This window comes from Furipterus horrens, unplaced genomic scaffold, assembly GCF_987537825.1.
Source record: "Furipterus horrens unplaced genomic scaffold, mFurHor1.1.pri manual_scaffold_6, whole genome shotgun sequence".
In the NCBI taxonomy this organism is placed as follows: domain Eukaryota; kingdom Metazoa; phylum Chordata; class Mammalia; order Chiroptera; family Furipteridae; genus Furipterus; species Furipterus horrens.
The window spans coordinates 106,269,368-106,291,987 of NW_028327176.1; the positions used below are offsets into that span (position 1 = coordinate 106,269,368).

Below are 22,620 nucleotides of genomic sequence, written 5' to 3' on the forward strand. Positions count from 1 at the left end.
ACACTTGGACAGATATAATTTGTTAGCATTTTTTGTACTTTTATGTCTGAATTATTATAATTATATTTTTATTTAGCTTTTTTATTTAGATACTTATTCTTTATTTATATCCTATTTCTCACAAATTCATTTCTTTCTCTTTTTTCCTGTTGGAATTTTGCTGAAAATTTTATTCAACATTTGATTGTGGTGATTCTATGGTCCCTAAAAATGTAGTTTTTGCCCTTTCATTTAAATTATAGTTTTGCTGTATATAAAATTATAGGCCTTCTCTCCTCAACACTTTTTACCCCTGGTTCTTTTACTTCAACTACATTCTTGTGAAGTATTTTGTCAGCATGATATTTACTCCTCTGCTATAGAGTGATTATTTACAGAGTAGTACCGTGATCTTTTAGTATTTTATCTTTTTCTATGATGTGACTGATTTTTCTTATAATGTGTCTTGGCGTGCATTTTTTTGTCTTATGTATCTGGACTGGTGCTCTCTTTGACCTTTCACTTGGAGTCTTTAATTTTTTTCTTCCCCTTAAATTCAGTATAACTTTTAGTTATTTTTCAAATGTTTCTTTCCTGCTGGGACTTTTATAATACTGATGTTGTCACTTTTGCTTCTGTATTACATATCTCTTAAGCTTTATATCTTTTTTTCCTATTTATTGCTTTCCAAGTCTTTCAAGAATGTTCCTTTATCTGATAGTCCAGTTCATGAATTTGTTCAGTGTCTATTTTGTTCTCAAATACCTATATAAAGTTCTTTTTTCTAGCTTATATAGTTCTTTTATTCCAAGCTAGGTTTCTTGAGGTATAATTTACTGACTATAAAATGTACCCTTTTAGTGTATAGCTTATGACAAAGCATGCAGTTATGTAACCACCCCCACATCCAAAAACAAAAAACAAACAAACAAACAAACAAAAAAAAACCCAAAACAAAAAAACATTTCCATCAAATAATCAAATAGAAAAGTTCCCTTCTGCTCCTTTGCAGTATATCGCTCTCTTCAACTCAAGCGCTAGGCAACTACTGATCTATATGTCTATACTTTTGCCTTTTCAAATATCATATAAACAGAATTATAAAGTATACAGTCATTGAGTCTGGCATTTTATATTTAGTAGAAGGCAATTGGGTCAATTAGTTCATATTTTTGCATGTATCGATAGTTCATTTCTGCTTATTGCTAAGTAGCATTCCATTGTATGTTTTTACCTTATATTTACTATTTACCAGTTAATGGGCAATTGGCTTATTTCTAATTTGGGGGTATTATTAATAGAGCTACTAAGCACATTTGCAAACCAGACTTTGCATGGTCATATGCTCTTGTTTCTTTTGGGTAAGACCTACAAGTGAAATGGCTGAACTATTGTTTTTCTTTTACAGTATTATCATTTTCAGATGTCTTATAGGTTTCCATGGAAACTCAAATTTCTCTGGGCATATCAACTGTTTTGGCTGTATGTATGCCTGATGCCTGGGGTGGAAGATACTAAAGCCTAATCCCTAGGATTTCCTAATTATGGGTTTCTGTGTGTGTGTGTGTGCAGGAGTTGCATGCATCCCATACTATAGAAGCTCCATTATATCAATGATTCCTCATTTGCCACTTCTTTCCTTCCTCAACAACACTGTCCCTCACCTTTGCACCCCCACATCTCTGCTTATGGCACTCCATACTTCTCTTTTCTAGTAGCTGTTCCATTGTCATTACCAAGAAAGGAATCAGGAAAGGGACTCATCAGAAGCTGACCAGTTGTCCAAACCTACAGTTAACTCTTCCTTTCTCTTCTGTCAGGCTGCAGCTGAAAAACCACCTTGATGCCATAGATTCTTCTTTTTACTGCTTCTAGATTTTACTCCCTTACACTAGTCCTTTGCTTTCCTTATCTCTGGTGATGAAAGTGTTATAAATGACAAAGAACAGACACCAGTCAAGATAGTGGCATAGGTAAACACAACTCACCTCCTTGCATAATTACATCAAAGTTACAACTAAATTATAGAACCATCATCACTTAGAACTGTCAAAAATAAAGTTGAATGGAAGTCTGAGGACTACAGAATTAAAGAAACTACATTCATCCATACTGGTAGGAGAGGTAAAGATGTGGAACAGGCTGGTCCTACATCCATGGGTGGTGGATAAAAATTTGGGAGGGATATCTTGGGAGTGAGGAGTCTCAGCCCCATAGGAGCTCCCCTAGCCAAGGGTTCCAGTGCCAGGAAGACAAATCCCCATAACTTTTGGCTGCAAAAACCAGTGGGGATTCAGTTGGTGGAAGAAAGTCCTGGCATCCTAAGCAGTTCCTCTTAAAGAACCCATATACCGACTTACTCAGACTCACTCCCTCTGAGTTCCAGCACCAGGGTAGCAGCTTAAAAGGCACCAGTGGCATACAGGGAGGAACAGAAGTGTCCGGTATAAAGGTGAGAGCTAAGGAACAACTTTGAACAACTTTCTATCAGACAGAAATTTGGGCAGAGGCCATTGTCCCTTTTCTAAGTCCTATCACCACAGAGCCACAGAGTGGCAGGCAGGTGTCATATTGAGACTTCATCAACCTGACTAAGACAGTTTGCCTCACCCTGGAGATCCCCTGAGACTCAGTCCCACCCAACTTATGTGCCCACCCAAGTGTTAATAGTGACTTTTCCATATGAATGGCTGGTCTTGGCTCATGCTTCACAACTTACTAAATCCTCTCAAGCAGGTAACAACCAACCTCAGTGAGCCGCCAGCCCACATACCCCTTGCTAAGTGGGTCCAGGCCCAGCAATAGCAGCAGCCAGCCTAGATCCACATCTTGGCTTCACCTGGGAATCTCCAAGCCCAGCACAAGTAGCAGCCATCTCAGATTGTTTTATAGCCCCGACATAATGGTCCTGGGCAGAACACAGGTAGAAGCTGACCTTGGCCTGCAACACCTGCAAAACCCCAGAGTCAGTACCCCAGTAGATAGTTTCAGAACACAATGGAGTACCACCACTTTGTCTCTGCACAGCTGATCCTCCATGGAGGGTATAGGTTGGTGGTAAGTGGTCACATGCAGCTGACAGGCTTGGGTAATTCCTTCCCATTGACCTGCTGACCTGCCAACAAGAATCAAGGCTCAACTACAAGAGCTGGGTACAATGAACCCACATGAGGACACATCTTGAGTACCCAGCTTGGGTGAGAGGGGAGATATGGCACTGGGCCCTACAGGACACCTACTACATTAGGCCATGCTACCAAGACAGGGAGTCAGAGCAGCTCTGTCTAATATATAGAAACAAATACAGAGAGATTGCCAAAATGAGGAGACAAAGGAACATGGCCCAAATGAAAGAAGAGATAAAAATTCCAGAAAAACAACTAAACAAAATGGATATAAGCAATCTATCAGATGTGGAGTTTAAAATGCTGGTTATAAGGATGCTCAAGGAACTTAGTGAGGAATAGCATAAAAAAGATCCAATCAGAAACAAAGGCTACACTAATTAAAATAAAGAACATTTTATAAGGAAACAACAATAGATTGGAGGAAACTGAATATCAAGGCAATGATTTGCAACATAAGGAAGCAAAAAACAACCAATCAGAACAACAAGAAAAAAATAATCCCCCCAAATGAGGATAGTGTATGCATACTCTTGGACATCTTCAAGCATTCCAACATTTGGCTCATAGGGATGCTAGAAGGAGAAGAAAAAGAGCAAGAAATTAGAAATCTATTTGAAAAAATAATGAAAGAAAACTCCCATAATTTGGTGAAGGAAATAGACATGTAAATCCAGAATCACAGAGAGTCCCAAACAAGCTGGACATAATGAAGCCCACTCCAAGACACCTCATACTTAAAATGTCAAATATTAAAGATAAAGAGATAATCTTAAAAGCAGCAAGAGAAAAGCAGTTGGTTACCTACAGGGATGTTCCCATAAAACTGTCAGTTGACTAACCAAAAGAAGCTTTGCAGGCTAGAAGGCACTGGCAAGAAATATTCAAAGTCATGAAAAGGAGGGACCTACAGCCAAGATTGTGTTGCCTAGCAAAGATATGATTTAGAATTGAAGGGCAGATAAAGAGCTTCCCAGAGAAGAAAAACTAAAGGAGTTCATCACCACCAAACCATTATTATATGAATGTTAAAGGGACTTATTTAAGAAAAAGAAGATCAAAACTATGAACAACAAAATGTCAATAAATACATATCTATTAGCAATTGAATATAAAAACAAACTAAGCAAACAAAAATAACAGAATTATGGATATGGAGAACATTTTGGTGGTTGCCATATGAGAGGGGGGGTTTAGGGGGAAAGGTGAAGAGATGAGGGTACAAATAGGTGGTTACAGAATAGCCACGGGGATGTAAAGTACAGCATAGGAAATAGAGTAACTGAAGAACTTTTACGCATGACCCACGGATGTGAACAATTGTGTAGGGATTGCTTGAAAGGGTGGGGCTGCTGGGTGGAGAGGGGCAAATGGAGAAAATCAGGAACACTGTAATAGCATAATCATTATAATGTAATAAAAATAAAATAAAATAAAATTTGAAAAAAAAGGAGAAAGAATGAACAGACCATTTAAAACAAACGAACACAGCTACTTTGGGATGTTGGGTTGTGAATGGGAGAAAAAAACTGGGTCAGTAGTGGGGTTGAGGAAGAATTTTTTTTCTGCTTTTTAAAGGTGAAAATCACAAGAACAAGGAGAGGGAGTCTTTTAAAGAATAAGTCAGATTATGATCCTCCTCTGCTTAAAACAAGCAGCACCTACATGTTTCCCTCAGAATGTACGTTGAGGTCCTGGCAAGACCTGGGAGGGCCTCTGAGATCTGGCCTTCTGACTTCACCATTGGCCCTGCAGTGACCCCCTTAACCATTTGGCTCCAGTCCTGCTCACCTCCTTGGTGGGACTTGAATATGCCATTATCCTGCCTCAGCATCTTTCATTCTTTCCCAATCAACTCTACCACTTTTCATCATTTCTAGTTCCCTGTAAACATCTGCAAGCTTAATTTTTACCTCAAACAATATGCTTAAGTATGTTGGTTTTCAGTCTAATTCTAATATACAAATTTCTGGATTTTTTGCATCTTTTTTGGTTTATCTTTGTTGCTCATGCTCACTCACATTTTCTTTCCTCTTTGTTTTTCTGGATCTGACTGTGTGTTGAATATTCTACTTGAAAATTTATTTATAGAAATTAATGTGTGGCCTCAGATGATATTATCATACTATAGAGAGTCCTTTTCTTTGCTTCTGTCTGACACCAGGAGCCCTAGCTAAAAAAGAATTACTTTTGTTTAATCTAAGATTTTGAGATAATTTTTTTCTAAACAATCATTTTTAGATGATTTGAGACCATGCTGAATCCCATGTGAGAGCTTCTGAATCACCCTTATTCCTGGACCTCAGTCTATTTTTGGCTCCAGAGACTGACTTTTACCTCACTATACCTCTGACAATGTCAAAAGTTTGGATCAGCTTCTCAAGCTACTCAGCATTACTTGTAAATACACCCCAAGGCAAAAGCAGATCTCAAATACGGGCTCCTCTCTTTTTTTTTTTTTTTTTTTGTCGGTTATGGCATCAGCGAGACGCTCAGAGTCACCGGGAGTCATCATCACCAGGGCTCCTCTCTTCAGATTCCCATTCTCTCCTGATCGTGCCCCCAAATGCTTCACTCTTATTAGCTTATCAATGTTTTTAATAAAATATTTTCCGATAGTTTGCTCAACTTTGTTATTATGTATTATGGCAGGACTGCTTTGACTTCCATAGCTACCATTCTCAAAGGTGTAAATTCATATAAGAACTTTGCACACGTTCCATCTTGTTGGAATGCTATTTATCTAGATGCCCACATAGCCAACTTTCTCACCTCCTTCAAATCTTTGCCCAAATGCCACCTTCTGTAGATTAACAATCCTATTTAAAATTGTAAGTACTCAGTGCTCTTGACTTTCTAAACATTTGGGTGGTGCTATATATATATATATATATATATATATGATATATAAAAATCGGCAGCCGTCCGTCTCGAGAGACGATGGTGTAGCTTCTTAAGAGTCTATCTGCACCACCGAGAATGGCTGTGCAGTCCGACTCGGGAGTGACACGGTATCTGTCTCCTCCCGTGTTGAATCGCTGGAGTGTCCTCTCCAGTGAAGCTGAAGCTACAGAGCCTGGGCAGGGTGATATGGAGGGTCTGCTGTTGCCCATGCAGCAGACCCCCCCTCTCTTCGCAGCTGAAGGGTCCAAGGGAAAGACGGAGTCAATACAGCTTGGGTTCAGGTGCGCCGCAGGAGTTGCCGGTGTTGACTACAACGTCAAACCGCCTTAGGGACTCCGGCTCCGGATTTTCTGTCGGGGTTTACTCCCTTAGCCTTTCCCCTGAAGAGGTATGCCGCAAGGCAGCGGAGGTTTTTTTGGAGTCAGAGTTTTCCTTCTCTGATGTGCCCTGACTGGAAGATCAAACCAGCGACACTTAGCTCGCAGGCCGACGCTCAATCCACTGAGCCAAACCAGCCAGGGATATATATGATATATACATATATATCATATGTATGTGTGTGTTCGGCAGAAGCAAAGATGGTTTACTTTGGAACAATGTGCTAACCTAGGCTTCAAATTATTTCTACTCTTTTTTGTTATTGATCTTGCCATCTTCTAAAATATGATTTAACTTACTTATCTATTATTGTATTGCTTATTTTGTCTCCTGCTAAAATGTAAGCTCTCAAGGGCGGGACATCTTTGTCTCTTTTGTTCACCAATAAATCTGAAGTGTGAAGAACAGTTCCTGGCATACAGTTGATACATTATAATATTTGTTGTATAGATGAATAAATTAAATAGCCACTTCATTTTAGAAAGTGGGAAAATGAGGCTATAAGGGAAAAACTGAGGATTTACCAGGGACTATTGAATGCCCACTTGAAGTTTATTATCACTAATTTATAATAAAAACAATTAACTTGATTGAGAGAGTTTTCCCAGTAATATTTTGCTTCTTGAGTTTAGAGAAAATGGATAAGATCCATCCAGGTTGTGTGTTGAGAGGGGAGTGGCAGGGGGGAGTGGTGGGTTCACAAGGAGAAAATGAGGCAAACGAAATTAAGGTATACAATGACTGAGACTATGCAATATATATAAACTAAGAGGGAGTAAAGCCCAAAAAGAGCTGGTAAGAGTCAATGATTTTGAAATCTCAATGAGGCTGAGGCTGAAGAAATGTTGCATTAGAGATATTTGAGAAATGAGGATGGTGGCTAGGAGGTAGAGTTTGGAGAATAGAATGTTAGAAATTGAAATTTTAGAGGTTTCCCATTAAAGTATAAGAATAGTCCTGGAAACGAATGATTGAAGTGGAGTGGATGAGAATATCATTGGAGCTGAACAGCTTAAAGAATTGAGAGTACAGAAACTTCCATGTGAACTTTGAAGTAGCCAAAAATAATGTAAGGAACTATTACGATTCATGAATAAACATCATCAATTAATAAGGAAAAAATTACCAGAAAGCTGATAGATTACAATGAAAAGTAGTAAAGTTATATAGTTTAATAAAATGATTTTCAAAGGAGCAGGAAATTTTGTATCAAAAAAAGGGAGTAATGGTTAGAAAGTCTTAATAAGAAAAAATTAAGTAAACATTTATCTCAGAAGTTAAATTTTTTAGTATTTTATCGATTAGTTCAGTATAATAATTATTTTTATTTTTATGCAGAAGCCTACAACTCCTCCAAGAGCAGCTGGTCGAGAAACCAAATATGTAAGTCTCTTCATAATTATACATACTGCTTTTTAAATGGGTGCATGTGAATGCTTTGAAGGCAACTCAATTACACAATCATTTAAATTGAATTAGCTGATTTTTTTTCATAAGTGGAAAGGGTTAAGATGGTATGATTGACTGAGATGTGGAAAATTGGGGTTATGTCAGGTAAGTTTATTGAAATAAATTTCTTCTTAAGTGAGGTCGATTTGATTAATTTCACTAAGTAAAGCTGAACTTCAACACCTGCTTTCTGTCTTTCTAATTATCAAAGCTTAGATGACATTCTCATTTTGGTAATAGTTTATTGGGGTTATTATACGCATATACTTGAAACAATGATTTGTCCATTTCTAGTAGGATTGTCAGTTTAGTTGATTTTGACTAATTTGTTGCTTTCTTGCATTTAAATTATTATCAAATAAGCCAATCTTCGCTCATGAACAAAAATAGATTAATAATAAATGTGTAAATACAGACTCATACACTTGATTCAATTAATTAAGTGGAGCGGGTTCTGAATGTCCCAGACACACACACCCCCTAGTAATCTATTATGTGGCCAGTTTCTGCTTCTGTTCAAACATATGAGGGGGAACCCCCAAACCCAGAAGTTATTTATTAAAAATTGTATATTTATTCTTACATGTTTAAACTCCAGTCACCTTTAAAGTACTCTCCATTTGTTACAGTAGACCTGTCAAGATATATTCTTCCACTGTTCAAAATGGTTTCTGAACTCTTCGATTTTGATGCCTTTTTAGTGCTTCTGCCGTTTTTTGTTTCACCTCTTCCACATCAGCAAAGCATTTCCCTTTAAGGAAGTTTTTCATCAGGGAAACAAAAAAAAGTCACTCTGGGTGAGATCAGGTGAATAGGGAGAGTGGGACATGGGGGTCATGCCTTTTTTGGTCAAAAGTGCTGAACATTCAAGTGTGATGTGGGCAGGTGAGCTCATCAAGTACCCATCATGAAATGGGCAAATGCATTGAGTCTTCAAAAAAAAAAAAATTCATGGAAGCTGAATGCAGCCTTTCACAATAGCACCAATAGGTACACTGATACAGATGGGTTCCTCAAATACTCACCTTGCAGGGCTTGCCCTCCAGAATATAATTCAATTTTGGGGAATCCCCTCATATTATAGTAGAAACAAGATTGTTTCCTAACAAGTGTTTAATTTTTAATTTAATATAAACCATTAAACTATTTATTATACATTGTATTTTCTAATATGTAGTTTTCATCATTATCATCACCATGAGTAAATAGTTTATTCAGTTTACATATTGTGACCTACCTTTTTTAATGATAAATTTCTGCCTTCATCTGAATCTCTGTAAGGCAAATAATAAGCTGGGTGAAATTACTATTTCTGAATTTTATCACGTTCAGGAAATGATGTTTAGAGGACATGGATAACAACACTGCTTAGAGCATTTTCTGTAAGTTTGCACTATTAATTTTTGTCATTATTGTAAACCATTTGGAGTGATATTTAAAAGACTGCAGGCATTTAGTAGGCTATACTCAAGTTTACACCATACTATTGCTGCTTGGTAACTGTCTGATCCCAGAAAATCACTTAATATCACCATGCCCTACCTTTTTCATATATAATACAAGGATAGTATTAACCTTATTTGGCTGATGTAAGGTTTAAGCTGGTTAATGTATGAAAAGCCCCTGATGTAATCCTGACACACAGGAATTACTTAACAGTTCTTTTTCTTCTTTTTTTCCCCCTTCCTTTCCCTTTATTCCTTTCTCTTCCCTTTTCATCCCACCTACCTTGGAAAGACTAGTAGTACCATGATTTAACCGATTCCTTCATTCTTCAGTTGGGTACAAGAAAAGAAAATATCCTAAGGATGTTTATACCTTGTATGACTAATACATTTGACAAGATCCAGACCCAGGAAGAAGTAGCTAGAATTTTTTTTTTGTTTGCTCACCTTTCTTTCTCATTTACTCCTACTTTTTATCAGAGTACCTCTTATTTGGACTCGTTTACAAGAAGATGCAGGGGGCTGATGTCTCCCTCCACCCCTCCCTGGTGGTTAATTTGATAGGAATTGGAGTAAGTCTGGAGGGGCAGCTCCAATCTCCATAATTAGTGGCTATTTCAAATTATCCTTCAATCAGTTACCAGACTTAAAAGTCAGAAAGCATTTGGTCAAACTTTGTAAGAGCATTTGAGTCACTTGAAGTTTACACTGAATCATCAAACAATTTAGAATAAACTAGAAACATTACAAACTCTGATTCAGATAACATTCTTGGCTTTGTTTTTGTTTTTTTGTTTTTTTTTTTTTCAGTGAGAATCTTCGCTTTATACTTTCTTTTACAATCTGACATTTGAATTGCTGTTTGTGACATCTCAAATATTTTCTTTCAGAAGTTAGAGAAGAACTGGCCAGAGAACTGGTTGATGTTAAGACAAACTTATAAAGTTGCTAGTTTTTAATGTATTGGTATGTCATTTTGATTTCCAAATTTCCTGGGATAATTACAAATGGTTTAATTAAAGAATGAGAAATTGTATGACTAATTCCTAATTATGGGGCCCTTGGTGAAAGGCTGACTTTTCTCCATTAAAAAAAAAAAAAAAGAAAAAAGAAAAAGACAAAAAAACCAATGCAAGACAATTAGTTGCCTTTTGTTATTCTCTATTGTACTATTATTACATGTCCCATACTGGTTTATAAGATGACTCAGAAGCAGGAAAAATACCATCAAGTCAGAATAATTAAGGTCAAGATTTTCTCCATTCATGGTGTACTTGAATTGCAGGTTATTTTAAAGTACAGTTGACCCTTGAGCAACACAGGTTTAAACTGGGCAGGTCTACTTGTAGTTCAATAAATAGTGTAAGTGTTTTTTCTCTTCATTATGATTTTCTTAATAACATATTTTTCTACTTTATTTTATTATAAGAATACGTATGAAATACATATAGCGTACCAAATATGTGTTAATTGGCTCTTTAAGTTATCTGTAAGGCTTCAATAGGCTATTACTAATTATGTTTAAGAGGAGTCAAAAATTATATGTGGACTTCGGCCAAGATGGAGGCATAGACCGACATGCTCTATCTCCCTCTACAACTAAGAAGGATTACAACTACTGCAAAACCAAAAATAATACGAAGTTCCAGAAAATAAAGCTACATGGAAGCCCAGCTTATGAAGTCATAAACAAGCAGTGCTTGTCCAGACGGGTAAGAAGTGCAAACCTATAGCTGAGAAAGATCGAACTGTGCTGGAGGCAGCAGCCGCAGCAGTGAACAGTGGGACCCGGTAAGCAGACACTGGTATTTGGGGGGAGGAGAGAAGTGCCTGGGAGCCGGCCCTGGCTGCAGACCAGATCCATCGGCTCATGATTCCAACGCCCGGGAAGGCAGACCCCACTGGGATGTGGCTCCCTGTTCCTCAGCGGAGAGTAACAGCAGGAATCCATCTTGGACCCCCGTCCCCATGCAAAGCACCACAGTGTCGTGAGAGAGGTCGCCAGGTTGTGATGAGCACACAGAGCTCTGCCCAATATAGCATAGGAGGTGTGACAGAGCCCCGCCCAAGAAGGAAAGATAAACAAACTGGTCAGAATGGCAGAATTAATGATTGCAATATCAATCACACAGCTAATGAAAAAACAAATAAAAGCCTTGACCAATGAACAAATAGTGAATCTTTCTGAGGCTCATTTCAGAGCTATAGTCATAAGGCAGCTTACAGACCTAACAGAGGGGCTGAATCAAGACAGGGAAGGAATGAAGGCTAGTCCTGCTGAAATGAACAAAAATACATACAAGACAAGTGGTGTGGAGGGAAAAGCCAGGGATCAAATCAACAAGTTGGAACATAGGAAGGGAACAAATAGTCAACCAGTGTAGAAAGAGAAAACAAAAAGTGAGAAATATGAGAAGAGACTCAGAAACCTCTGGGACAGCTATAAGTGAACGAACATTCAAGTTATTGGATTGCCAGAGGGTGAAGAAGAACTAGAAATTGAAAAATCATGTGAAAAAATAATGAAGCAGAACTTCTCTAACTTGGGGAAGGAAATGAACTTACAGGTCCAGGAAGCACAGAGAGTTCCAGATAGGCTGGACCCAGGGAGGAGCACACCAAGACACATTATCATCAAAATGTCAAAAATTAAAGAGAGAATCTTAAAAGCAGCAAGAGAGAAGAGAAGAATCATGTACAAAGGGGTTCCAATTAGACTATCAGTGGATTTCTCAAAGGAGACTTTACAGGTAAGAAGGGACTGGCAAGAAATATTCAAAGTAATGAAAATCAAAAAGCTACAACCACGATTACTCTATCCAGTGAAGCTGTCATTCAGGATAGAAGGGCAGAGAAAGTGTTTCCAGGACAAAGTAAAACTGAAGGAGTTTGTTAGATCCAAACCACTGTTATATGAGATGTTAAAGGGACTTGTTTAGAAGAAGGAGGGTCAAAACTATGAACATTAAAATGAAAACTATATCACAACAACCAACAGCAGAAGCTAGGGAATTGAAACAAAGGCAAACTAAGTAGGCAATGAGAGGGGGAAAAAGAATTATAGATACGGGGAACATTATGGGGGGAGGTCAGCAGGGAGGGGGAATGGGGCAAAGGGAAGAGGATGGTACAGGAATTAAGAAGCATAGTAGGAGGGAGTGGAGTAGACAGGAAGATGTTCAGAAGAACTATATGCACAACCAATGGGCATTGACTAAGGGGGCGGGGACAACTGGAGCGAGGGGGGGCTCAGGGGGAAAAATTGGGACAACTGTAACATAATCAATAGTAAGAAACACCCAATCTTTAATTTTTTACATTTATAAATAAAGTTTTTATAAAATTTCATTGTTCTACATTTAAAAAATAATTATATGTGGATTTTTGAGTGTGTAGGGGTTCAGCACCCCTAATTCCTGCATTGTTCAAGGGTCAACTGTGATTTAATTTAGGTTTTCTTAAGTGCTATAGAATTTAAACTAGGCTAATGACATGTTGAATGATCTCTACTGGTCACTTGTGGAATTGATTATATTGATTTATCATCAATATTTCACTTGACTATTTTTAACAGATACCAAATTCAACAATAATAATAACTATTGTTTTAAATTCTCACCTTTCAATTGAGGTATAACTATCTCATTTAACCTTACATTAATCTCATGGGGTGGATATTATTATTACAAAGTCTCCATTTTACAGAGGAAGTAACCAAGTATCAGAAGTCAGAGTAGGCAAAACCAACCCAGGTCTTCCACAGGTCAAAGCCCTTGACATTAATACTTGTGTAAATCTACAGAAGCTTGGAATAGTTTGTCTTCCTTAAATATTTGATTCATAAGTATTTATTCTTTGGGTCTTATTTCTTCATGTCCAATTACCTTCAGTCTATCTTTGAATAAATAATTTCATATTTGGTAACATATGATGTTAATGTTTTACTATATTGCTAGTGTTTTAAATAACTTGCTTAGATGTCAGTTAACTCATAATTTATCAGATAATTTTATTTTATTTATTTAGTTTTTAGAGAGAGGAGAAAGGAGAAAAAGAGGGAGAGAAACATCACTGTGTGGTTGCCTCTTACTTGCACCCCCAACTGGAGACCTGACGTGCAACCTAGTAATGTGCCCTGACTGGGAATCGAACCAGCGACACTTGCCTCGCAGGCCGATGCTCTATCCACTGAGCCACAGCAGCCAGGGCTTGATACTCATTTTTAAAAGAGTTTCTTTCCCTCTATGTAGAGGAATAAATTTTCTATTTAAATTTCTATTTTATTGTTTTAATTCTATTATCTTTGGAGGTGAATATAATTTTTTTCTTTGCATTATGCTTATCTTTGTAAATGTGTATTATTTTATATTAATTACTATCAATTTAAATCTGCTTCATTTATGTAATTTAAAACCACAGTATACTCTTAATAAAGAGAAATCTTTAAAAATAGGGCAAGTATTTGGATCTATTGCTAATTTGTCAAAAAAACCCTTGGTTGGAATCACATTCTATTGATAATGTCTCATATTATAAACTATGCATTTCACAGGTTACTTTTTAATTACAGAGAAATAATGGAGACAGGCTTATTGAGTAGAGAGTACAGGTAACGTCTCATTTTAATGAGCTTGAGGGACAGACAATATCATTACAATTGCATACATATTGCTTTCTAAATATCACAATATATTAAAAGTGTGAAACTTTATTAAAGCTCATATATATATGTGTGTGTGTGTGTGTGTGTGTGTGTGTGTGTGTGTGTATAGAGAGAGAGAGAGAGAGAGAGAGAGAGAAAGAGAGAGATTCAAGTAAAGGTCAATTGTCTCCAATTTAGCCAACTCATAAACTCCTTTTGTTGCTATGCTTGAAAATGTTGCCAGGCTGGAGAGATTCAGAGCTGACATGCACTATTGTAGTCATAGATCTCAGGCTAAAAGGTGACTTAAATCCAGACCTGGGTTCCAATCTCCTTCCATAGGATATAACCAGAGATTTGATGAGTTACAGGAATAGCTGTGAACAATTTAAGCATGAATTCCACTCTACTGATTAGACAGTCTTATATCTTTTTTCTTATTGTTTAGATATATTTCTAAGGTATGCTCATGGGAAAGAGGTTGAGGAGGGAATGGAAGGTAATTATATGGGTTCTGCTAGATAAGGAGGAAGAGAGGATTTAATGAGATACCCTTTGTGCCTTGTATCCTCATCATTTCAGATTTCCTCAAGCATGGATAATGGTGCCATAAGCTAGGCTGTAAAATGGATTATGGGATTTTGTTTCACAGAAGAGCCATTATAATGTTGTTCTTCACAGTCAGTATTAATATGAATAGACACGAATGACCAAAAGCTTAGTGTTGTGTTGTGCAAATCTAATTTCAAGTTCATTTTTTTGATACTTCACGTTGCTTCTCTACCTTAGCTTAATTGACTGATAGGCAGTTGTTCATATAAAGTAGCCTCCTCTCTGCACTCACTGCTCCAATCTCAACTCACCAAACACTTTTTGAAAAGCAACTCACTTTTTGAAAAGCAGTTGCTACAATTTTGATAACATAACTATAGCTACAACATTTAATAAGCATCATTGACCTGTATTAGGCAAGGAGAGGGAGGCTTCTCAAAAGGTTTGACTTGATTGGGTTAATTGAAAGAATCTGGCTTATATTCACGATAATACACATAAACCAATTCTTCTTCTTTCTTTGCTGAAGGATCTTCAGTGGCTCTATTGGGATTTACTCTACCCTGAGGTTCTATCTTTCCTCTGGGAATAGTTTCTTGTAATAGTGATATAAAGTCTATTATATTAAATAAAATAAAAATTGCTGAGGATGTCTAAAGCATCTTATTATGTCATGATACTCAGTGAAGGGATTTTGGGGACTTTTGGAGACTGGGTACAAAGTTATCTAGGTTTTTCCCTAATTTAATTAATACGTTTGCTTGAGCATTTTATTTTTTCCCTTAACAGTTTGGTATTATTTAGCTCAGTGTACTGACAAATGTTAGTAATATAGTTAAATTGTGCAAATACTTTATTTTAATGTATAACCTCTTCTTTCTATAATTACTGAGATAAAAATTTAATTATATTTTGTCTTAGTCAATATGTATTTAACTTGGCATATTTTACAGTAGGTACTCATTTAACTTAGGAAATTCATAGAGAATCCTCTCATTTCAATAACGTAAAATCAACTTAAAGGGAAAAAAAATAAAGATTTTAAAAGAAATCATTATTTCTCATATTACATTATGGGGTTAAAAACAAAACTCTAAGTGAACAGAAAAAATGCTGTTGTCAGAAAAAACAGGATTCCTCCACGGTATTGCAGGAAATGCATTTCAAGGATCCATGCAAAGGAGGATCTGAGGTAGAGCAGCAAGATTGGAGAGCAAACAAAGGACACCATGGTGCACCCCAAGTACACCATGCCCAATGTCTCATCCATGACCAGGTGGCTCAGCTCCATCTCGCGGAGGATTAAGCCCAGCCTCTGGGGCGACAGGCTCGCACCAAGCCCATAAAGAGAGCCAGGACCCAGAGCTGTTGTGCTAATAGCCTGCTTCACAGGCTCCCGCAGTCCAGCACAGTCTCTGTTCTCGTCTGGCCCGCCACTGGAGCTGTGTTTTGCCCGGCGCTGCTGCAGAGAGAAAGCACGAATGTGGGTGCTACCGACACCAGCGTAGGCTTTCTTTCAAACTATCTAATCTCTTTCCTGGATCTTCTCAAGGCTATGCTGGTACCTCTCCTTATCCAGTCCCTTTCCTGGATTTTCTTGGGGGTTGTACCCTTATCCTACGGAATCTTTTCCTCAGGTTTTTCTTCTCCCCTTTATTGTCACCATTTTTGCTCCTAGGGTCCGTGCCTCATAGTAAAAGGACCTTGCCCTGAGCCATCTTGGCTTCTACTGCACCTGCTTCAGCACTGGAATTCCCCCTCACTGTTTCTCCCTTCCTGTGCTAATTTGGGGGAATGTGCTGGTTGTTCCCTGGGGCGATGGGAAAGCCACCTTTCCTGCCTGCTTGGGAATTAGTGTCTGTTTGGTGGAGGATGTGGCTGTTCCCTGGAGTGTCTGTGAAGCTGCCCCTTCCTAGTTAATCTGGCTTAATTAGATGTTTGCCCCGCCTCTTTTAGGTTAGTTTGAGGTGTAGGGGCAAGACTTATTGGAGTGCAAACAAAGGACACCGTGGTGTACCCCAAGTACACGATGCTCAATGTCTCATCCACGACCAGGTGGCTCAGCTCCATCTCCCTGAGGAAGAGGTCCAGCCTCTGGGGCTAGAGGCTCACACTTGTCCAACTAGCTACCTACTGTAACAACACTGTGATGTACATTCTGAGGGACAGTTTTCTGCAGCACAGAATAGCCATGAACCTCAGTGCACACTACCCTGGTCTACAGGAATCAAAGTGGGGAGCACTTGGCCAAGACATCCTGTTGCCACACAGCAACCAGGAATGGCAGCAAGCAGTGACTATCATGAAGAATGGCATGACTCAAAAAGCAGGAAACAAGCAATGCTGGACACAGTGTGAGAAGAACTGCAGCTGCCTCTTCATTATGTTTGGTGATTCACTCACCTAGGTACTTGGCAATACCATAGGAACCACTCAGTTTTCAATGTTCACTACATTTTATCTGTCAGAGAGTGAAAGCCATATTGACGCATCTATAATAAATCCTGAAAATGTTTTCTATTTTAAAAAGAATAGAAATATTTAGGAGCACAATTTGTTATATTTTAGCTAAGTATATTTGTCATTATTCATCTTTATGTCGACTATTCTCCATGAAAGTTGAAGGTTTAGCTGATGTGGGAACTCAGCCCCCTAGTTAAATGCAATAATGCTTGATAAAATATAACTAGTAAAATATGCTTATGTAATCCAACTAAAAGAAAGAAAGAGAAACCTCTGAGTGCCAGAAAAAAAGTAGGAGCTTCAAGGAAGAGTGTTAAAAAGAAACGAAAGCTCCAATGGAACATAGATACTTCAGAGCCAAGGTGCTAGGATCCAGGAGCTTATAACTTTCATTACAGAGCAAGTCCAGGAGCCTAGAAGGTCACAGTAGACATAAAACATGAAACAAACAAACAAAAGATAAATCTACCCATTATCTTTACCCTACACTCTTGGGTAGTAAAATAGACATCTCACCTGTGAAACTTAAAGATCTGGTGATATGCTACCCTTGAGGTTTAGAAATATCAGGGTCATAAAATAAAGTGGGGATAGGTCTAAAGCCAATAAAACTCCTAGGGCCCCAATAAGGGTGAATTTGAAATGTATTGTAGAGATCGTTTTCCAACCCAAGGCTTCTCAGACACCTACAGAAATCTTCACCAGTTACTCTGACTGAAGATGAGCTAAAAAAAAAAAAAAGCCATGAAATGACTAAAGATTATTATGGGGGAGAGGCATGAGAGAGTCCGCAGGGACAAGAAATAGAGGATTTAGCAATGAGGGACTCTAGAAAAATCTGGAAAAAATTTATAAATATATTAAAAATATTAAAATAGTTAACAGGAGTTAGTTACCATAAAAAGAGATTTGAAAAAGAACCAAATAGAACTTCTCTTAGTTAAAAATAAATTCATTAAATATAAAGTTTAATTGCCATCTTAAACATACTAGTATACAGTTGAGATTAGATATAATGGGAGAAAGGCAACCTTTGAAGAGAGATTCATGGAGGATTTTCCAGAATTAAAGAAAGACATGCATACTCAGAAAGAAGGAATACACCAAGTTCCAGGAAAGGACACATAAAAAGAAAATCCACCCTCAGAGACATCACAGTGAAATTATAGAACGTCAGGGAGAAAAATCTTAAACACTAACCAAATGTGTGGACAGCTGATCTGCCAAGGCATGGCATTTAGACTGAGAGCAGTCACTGAAGCCAGAGCCAGTGGGATAGGACTATCAAGATGCTGCAGGACAACTATTACCCAAGATTTCTATGTCCAGTTAAACTCTCATTCAAGAATGAAAACAAAATAAAAATACTTTCAGATAAAGTCCAAGATAGTAAGGATTGAAAAAAATACCAGAGCATTTACTTCAGTAAGAAAAAATAAAATCCAGGTGAAAGGAATGAAATACAGAAATCAAGGATGAAGAAATAATATTGGCCTCCTCTTTAATTTAAAACAACTTAAGAAAAAAACCAAATTATTTTATTTCACAAATCATGAAAACTTTGGGTTTTTTTGTATATAAAGATACTTAAAGAAAAATCTGTTTCTGTTTTAATTTGCAGTAAATACATATAAATACAACAATGCTGATATGTTTAAGTAAAATATGGTACAGAGAATTAAATATTATGTGACCTTGAAGAATTTTTGATTTCTTATAATAATGCTTATGCTAAGATGTTCAGGGAAATGAACATATAAAACATCATATTTACTATTATATGAACTGAATAAAAACACATAGGAAAAATGTTGTAAGGAAATATACCGAAAATGCTAAAAGTCACTTTTGGTGACATAGTAATATTTTTTCTTTAATTTTATACTTTTTCCAAATTCTTACAATGAAGATATATTACTTTAATAATAAAAGATCTTCAAAATACTTAGTAACATATATTATTTTTCTAAATTATGAAATTTTGCTAAGTAAACACTATGTTTATATTTTGCAGGCAAACCTCTCCTCACCATCCTCTGCAGTATCTGAGAGTCAGCTGGTACGTATCCTCTTACTAGGTGTTAGACCTACTCTAGAAATTTCTGAGCCCTCAAGACAACTTTACCTGAGCAAAAGTGAACTGAGAATAAGTTTACCACATATAAGTTTATTTGCTTACTTTTCTAATAAAAGTTTACTGATGTTTTAATGAAATTCAATGGTAGCTGTTTTGCAAGCTACAAACATACATAAACCCATAGACCTTACTTGCCAGTAACTTGCATTCTAGTAGTGGTGTTAGAACAGACTTGGTGGGGCCAGCAGCAAGATACTGAATTTTAGAGAAGGAGAGTTCATTTCCTGATAGGAGAGATCAGAAGAGAGTTTAAGGAAAAGTTTATGTTAAATAATCTAGGGTAGGATTTGGACTTGAGGAAATGAGAGCAATAGAAAAATATAATGAGAATCATAAATACAAGTCATATATGTCACTTATAATTTGTTAGTAGCCACATTAAAAAAGTAAAAACAAACAGGCCAGATTCAAGACTATATTATAATATCTTCAATTATGTTATATATTATGTATTATATATGGCATTTTATAACAATGTATTATATTATTATATATTCAATAATATATATTGATAATGATAATATACATTATCATTTCAACATATAATCATTATAAAATTGAGATATTTTACATTACTTTTTTGGACACTCTCTGTGAAAACTGCCATGTATTTTACATTTATAGTTCATCTCAAATGTAGACTAGCCACATATTAAGTTTTGAACACAGGACTGTTGCACAGCAAAGTGGGGCTCGTTCACATGGTGCCTTGGTGTATGACGCAACAATTAGTGTTGAGAAAAACAGGTCTATATTAACAGTATTCCGAACTTGGGGCGGGAGGAGGGCTGTAAGCACTCCTGCTCAGAGTCATGTTTTCCCAGGAGACCCAGCACTTCCCTTGCTCCCCAAAAGGCTAGAAGCCAAAACCATGCCCAGTAGTTCCCCATTCCTTATCTGTCAGGTCTGTCCTCAGGATCTGGGGTATGTTGTCTTCAGGGTCCATTAACAGTCCAGGAAACCATGTGCCATGTTGCACTGGATCATGGTGAAGTCCTGGAAAGGCACAAGTCCTAAGAGAGTGTCCTTTCTGCATGTCTTGAGTTCCAAGAGTTCAGATAGAGTCCAGTCCTCAAGGCAGAGTCTTTGGTGACATCAGAACCAGCTAGAGGAAAAAAAAAAAAAAAAAAAAAAAAAGAACCAGCTAGAGCCTGCATGATCAAAGCAGCAGCATGCCTGCTTTCTTACTAGCCCAGGCCACATGGCCTAATCCTGACAACAAACTGCATGGCTACTTCTCACATGGCTGCTACAATCTGCTGCTCCATCACACTCCTCTGACATGCTCCTCCCATCGTGTTTCTTCTCACAGTTGACAGGGTCCCTTCTTCATGCTTCCAAACAGAATGGCCCCTTCCTTATGGTTCTTCCCCTTCTCATGGCTGGCCACCCTAATTTTGAATGCCTCATTGTTATGTAAAGTATCTTAAGCTGTATCATCTGCCCTTTTACTCAGGTGGCATCACAGCTTCCCTTTAGGAAAGGCTCAGCTATCTCTTTGTCATTAATATGCAAAGTACCTCAAACCCTATCATCTGACCTTTTACTGGCCTTTTACCCAGGTAGTAGTATAGCTATTATCTAGTTACCAGCCTGCCATAGATATACAAAGTACCTTAAAAGCTGTCTTGTATCCTTCCCCCAAGCCCAAAACAATGGGCTGTGGGGACTTTGGGGACACCGCTTGTTACAGGACTAGTGACCATCGTGCTAGACAGCACAGATCGAGACTAGAATCTGTTATGGAATAAATTTAATTACGTAGGAGAATTATTTTTTTCCTAACAAATTGAAACCATGAAATAAGTTACCTAACTATTACTAGTTAAAGATTTCCTTTGTAGTTTCAATTTTTATTGTTTATAAATTGAAAATTCCTAAACAATAGGAATGTTCAGTAAAATTAGCAAAAATTTCTAGAAAAGCAGTTTGAGACATTAAGAAGACAAAAATCACTGCTTAATACTGATTTTTTTTCTCTTTCAAAACAGTCGTCATAGTGTCCTACCTCCATGGCCAACAACTCATCTTGTCATTTTCATGCCGCAAGGATAAAAGTATTTTTATTTTGTCTGAAAAGTCATAAAAGGGTAGTTTAACTCTTAAAGTAGCCTGATTCAGTCAAATCACTTGAGTATGTTGGTTTTCATACATATAGGGCATATATATGGAGTGTGTTTGCGTGTGTGTGTGTAATTTTAATGTCAATTGGTTTTGAACAGTGGAAGGCAGTATAATATAGTTAAAAGAATGCTGAAACGGGGGTCAAAAGATCCACCTATACTTCCTGCTTTGACCCTAAATACTGGACTGACAGTAAAGAAGTCATGAATCTGTGAGTCTGGTCCTCAAACACTTAATTGAACAATGAGAGCATTCTCTTACATAGGAACTTTCCGAGCCTTTCTATTGCTGTGAGTCTATCAATACTAACGCAGTGAAGTGAAGGAGTTGCCATGGAAACTAGCACTGCAAAAGCATAATAAAGTGGAATAGTTTCCCACTTTAGATATGAAAATATTACAACTATTTTAATATTTCAAATAATGATATACTTTTCTTGAGAGTAATGTTGAAAATCAAGAATATTTTAATAGTCCTCATATATAATTGCACTCAATAGTATAATAAATATGGATTTCAGATATTGAATGATTAAATATATATTTAGTTATATACAAATATTTATTTTCTTGGTATATATTATCAGACTGGTATATATATATATATATATGAGAGTTCTTAGCTTAATATTTTAAGAAACTATTTCAAAGAGGCAAATATACATAATTACTTCATAAAATGGGACATAGCATAAACAACTCATTATAAATATAATATATAAACCTTTTCCTGCATAATAAAATAATCCTATAAGTTCTATGTTTCTATTATCTGGGGAGAACAATACAAAGTATTGCTTTGACTGGCTTTAATGATAATTTGCATTTACTTTAGATTTTTTTCTCTAAAAAGTTCAAGGAAATTTTTAACCAGGTTTTAAATTAAATGTTAATACCCAAATGCCCTTGAGATATAGGTGGGTTTGTGAAGGGATTATTATTAAATAAGTTTATCACATAACAAAGAACATCTCCTGCATAGGTATAATTATTTATTTCAGTCACCTTGATTTCATTTCATGATTTTAACCCTGTACTTACATTACATGGGAATAAAATAGATTAGAAATAATTACATGCAGTGATGGTATATGGCATTTGCTTTTTAAGGATTTATAATATTTTTACTTTTAAGTAATATCATTTATAAATGAAATTATACTTTTTCACTTTTATGAATGAATTTTCAATTTTTACCATCATGAATTCTCTTCATGATTAAGTTCTGAATAAATTAATAAATGAGAATGCTTTTGAAAAATAAAACTATATACATGTGTACATATGTGTGCTTAAACATACATACACATACAGGTGCCATATGACAGGTAATTCTGATGGTACATATTGCTTTTTGTTCATATATGTGTCCACATGTATATGTGGAGCACAGAAAAACAAAGTTATTGGGAACATTTGATAG

General features: G+C 36.8%; 1 protein-coding gene and 1 non-coding gene across 5 annotated transcripts in view; one reads left to right on the top strand and one right to left on the bottom strand.

The window, feature by feature from the left end:
• MLIP (muscular LMNA interacting protein) overlaps positions 1-22,620 on the top strand; it is a 218,662-nt gene that overhangs the window by 140,701 nt on the left and 55,341 nt on the right. For all 4 annotated transcript variants that reach the window (XM_090282605.1, XM_090282602.1, XM_090282604.1 and 1 more), the window contains 2 exons: positions 7,725-7,769; positions 18,952-18,996. In XM_090282605.1, the coding sequence (XP_090138731.1) occupies positions 7,725-7,769; positions 18,952-18,996 (90 nt within the window). The remainder of the gene's footprint in view (positions 1-7,724; positions 7,770-18,951; positions 18,997-22,620) is intronic.
• Positions 5,575-5,623, bottom strand: LOC150007187 (small nucleolar RNA SNORD48). The gene has a single exon (XR_016512130.1). It is a non-coding gene; the product is annotated as a small nucleolar RNA SNORD48 (small nucleolar RNA).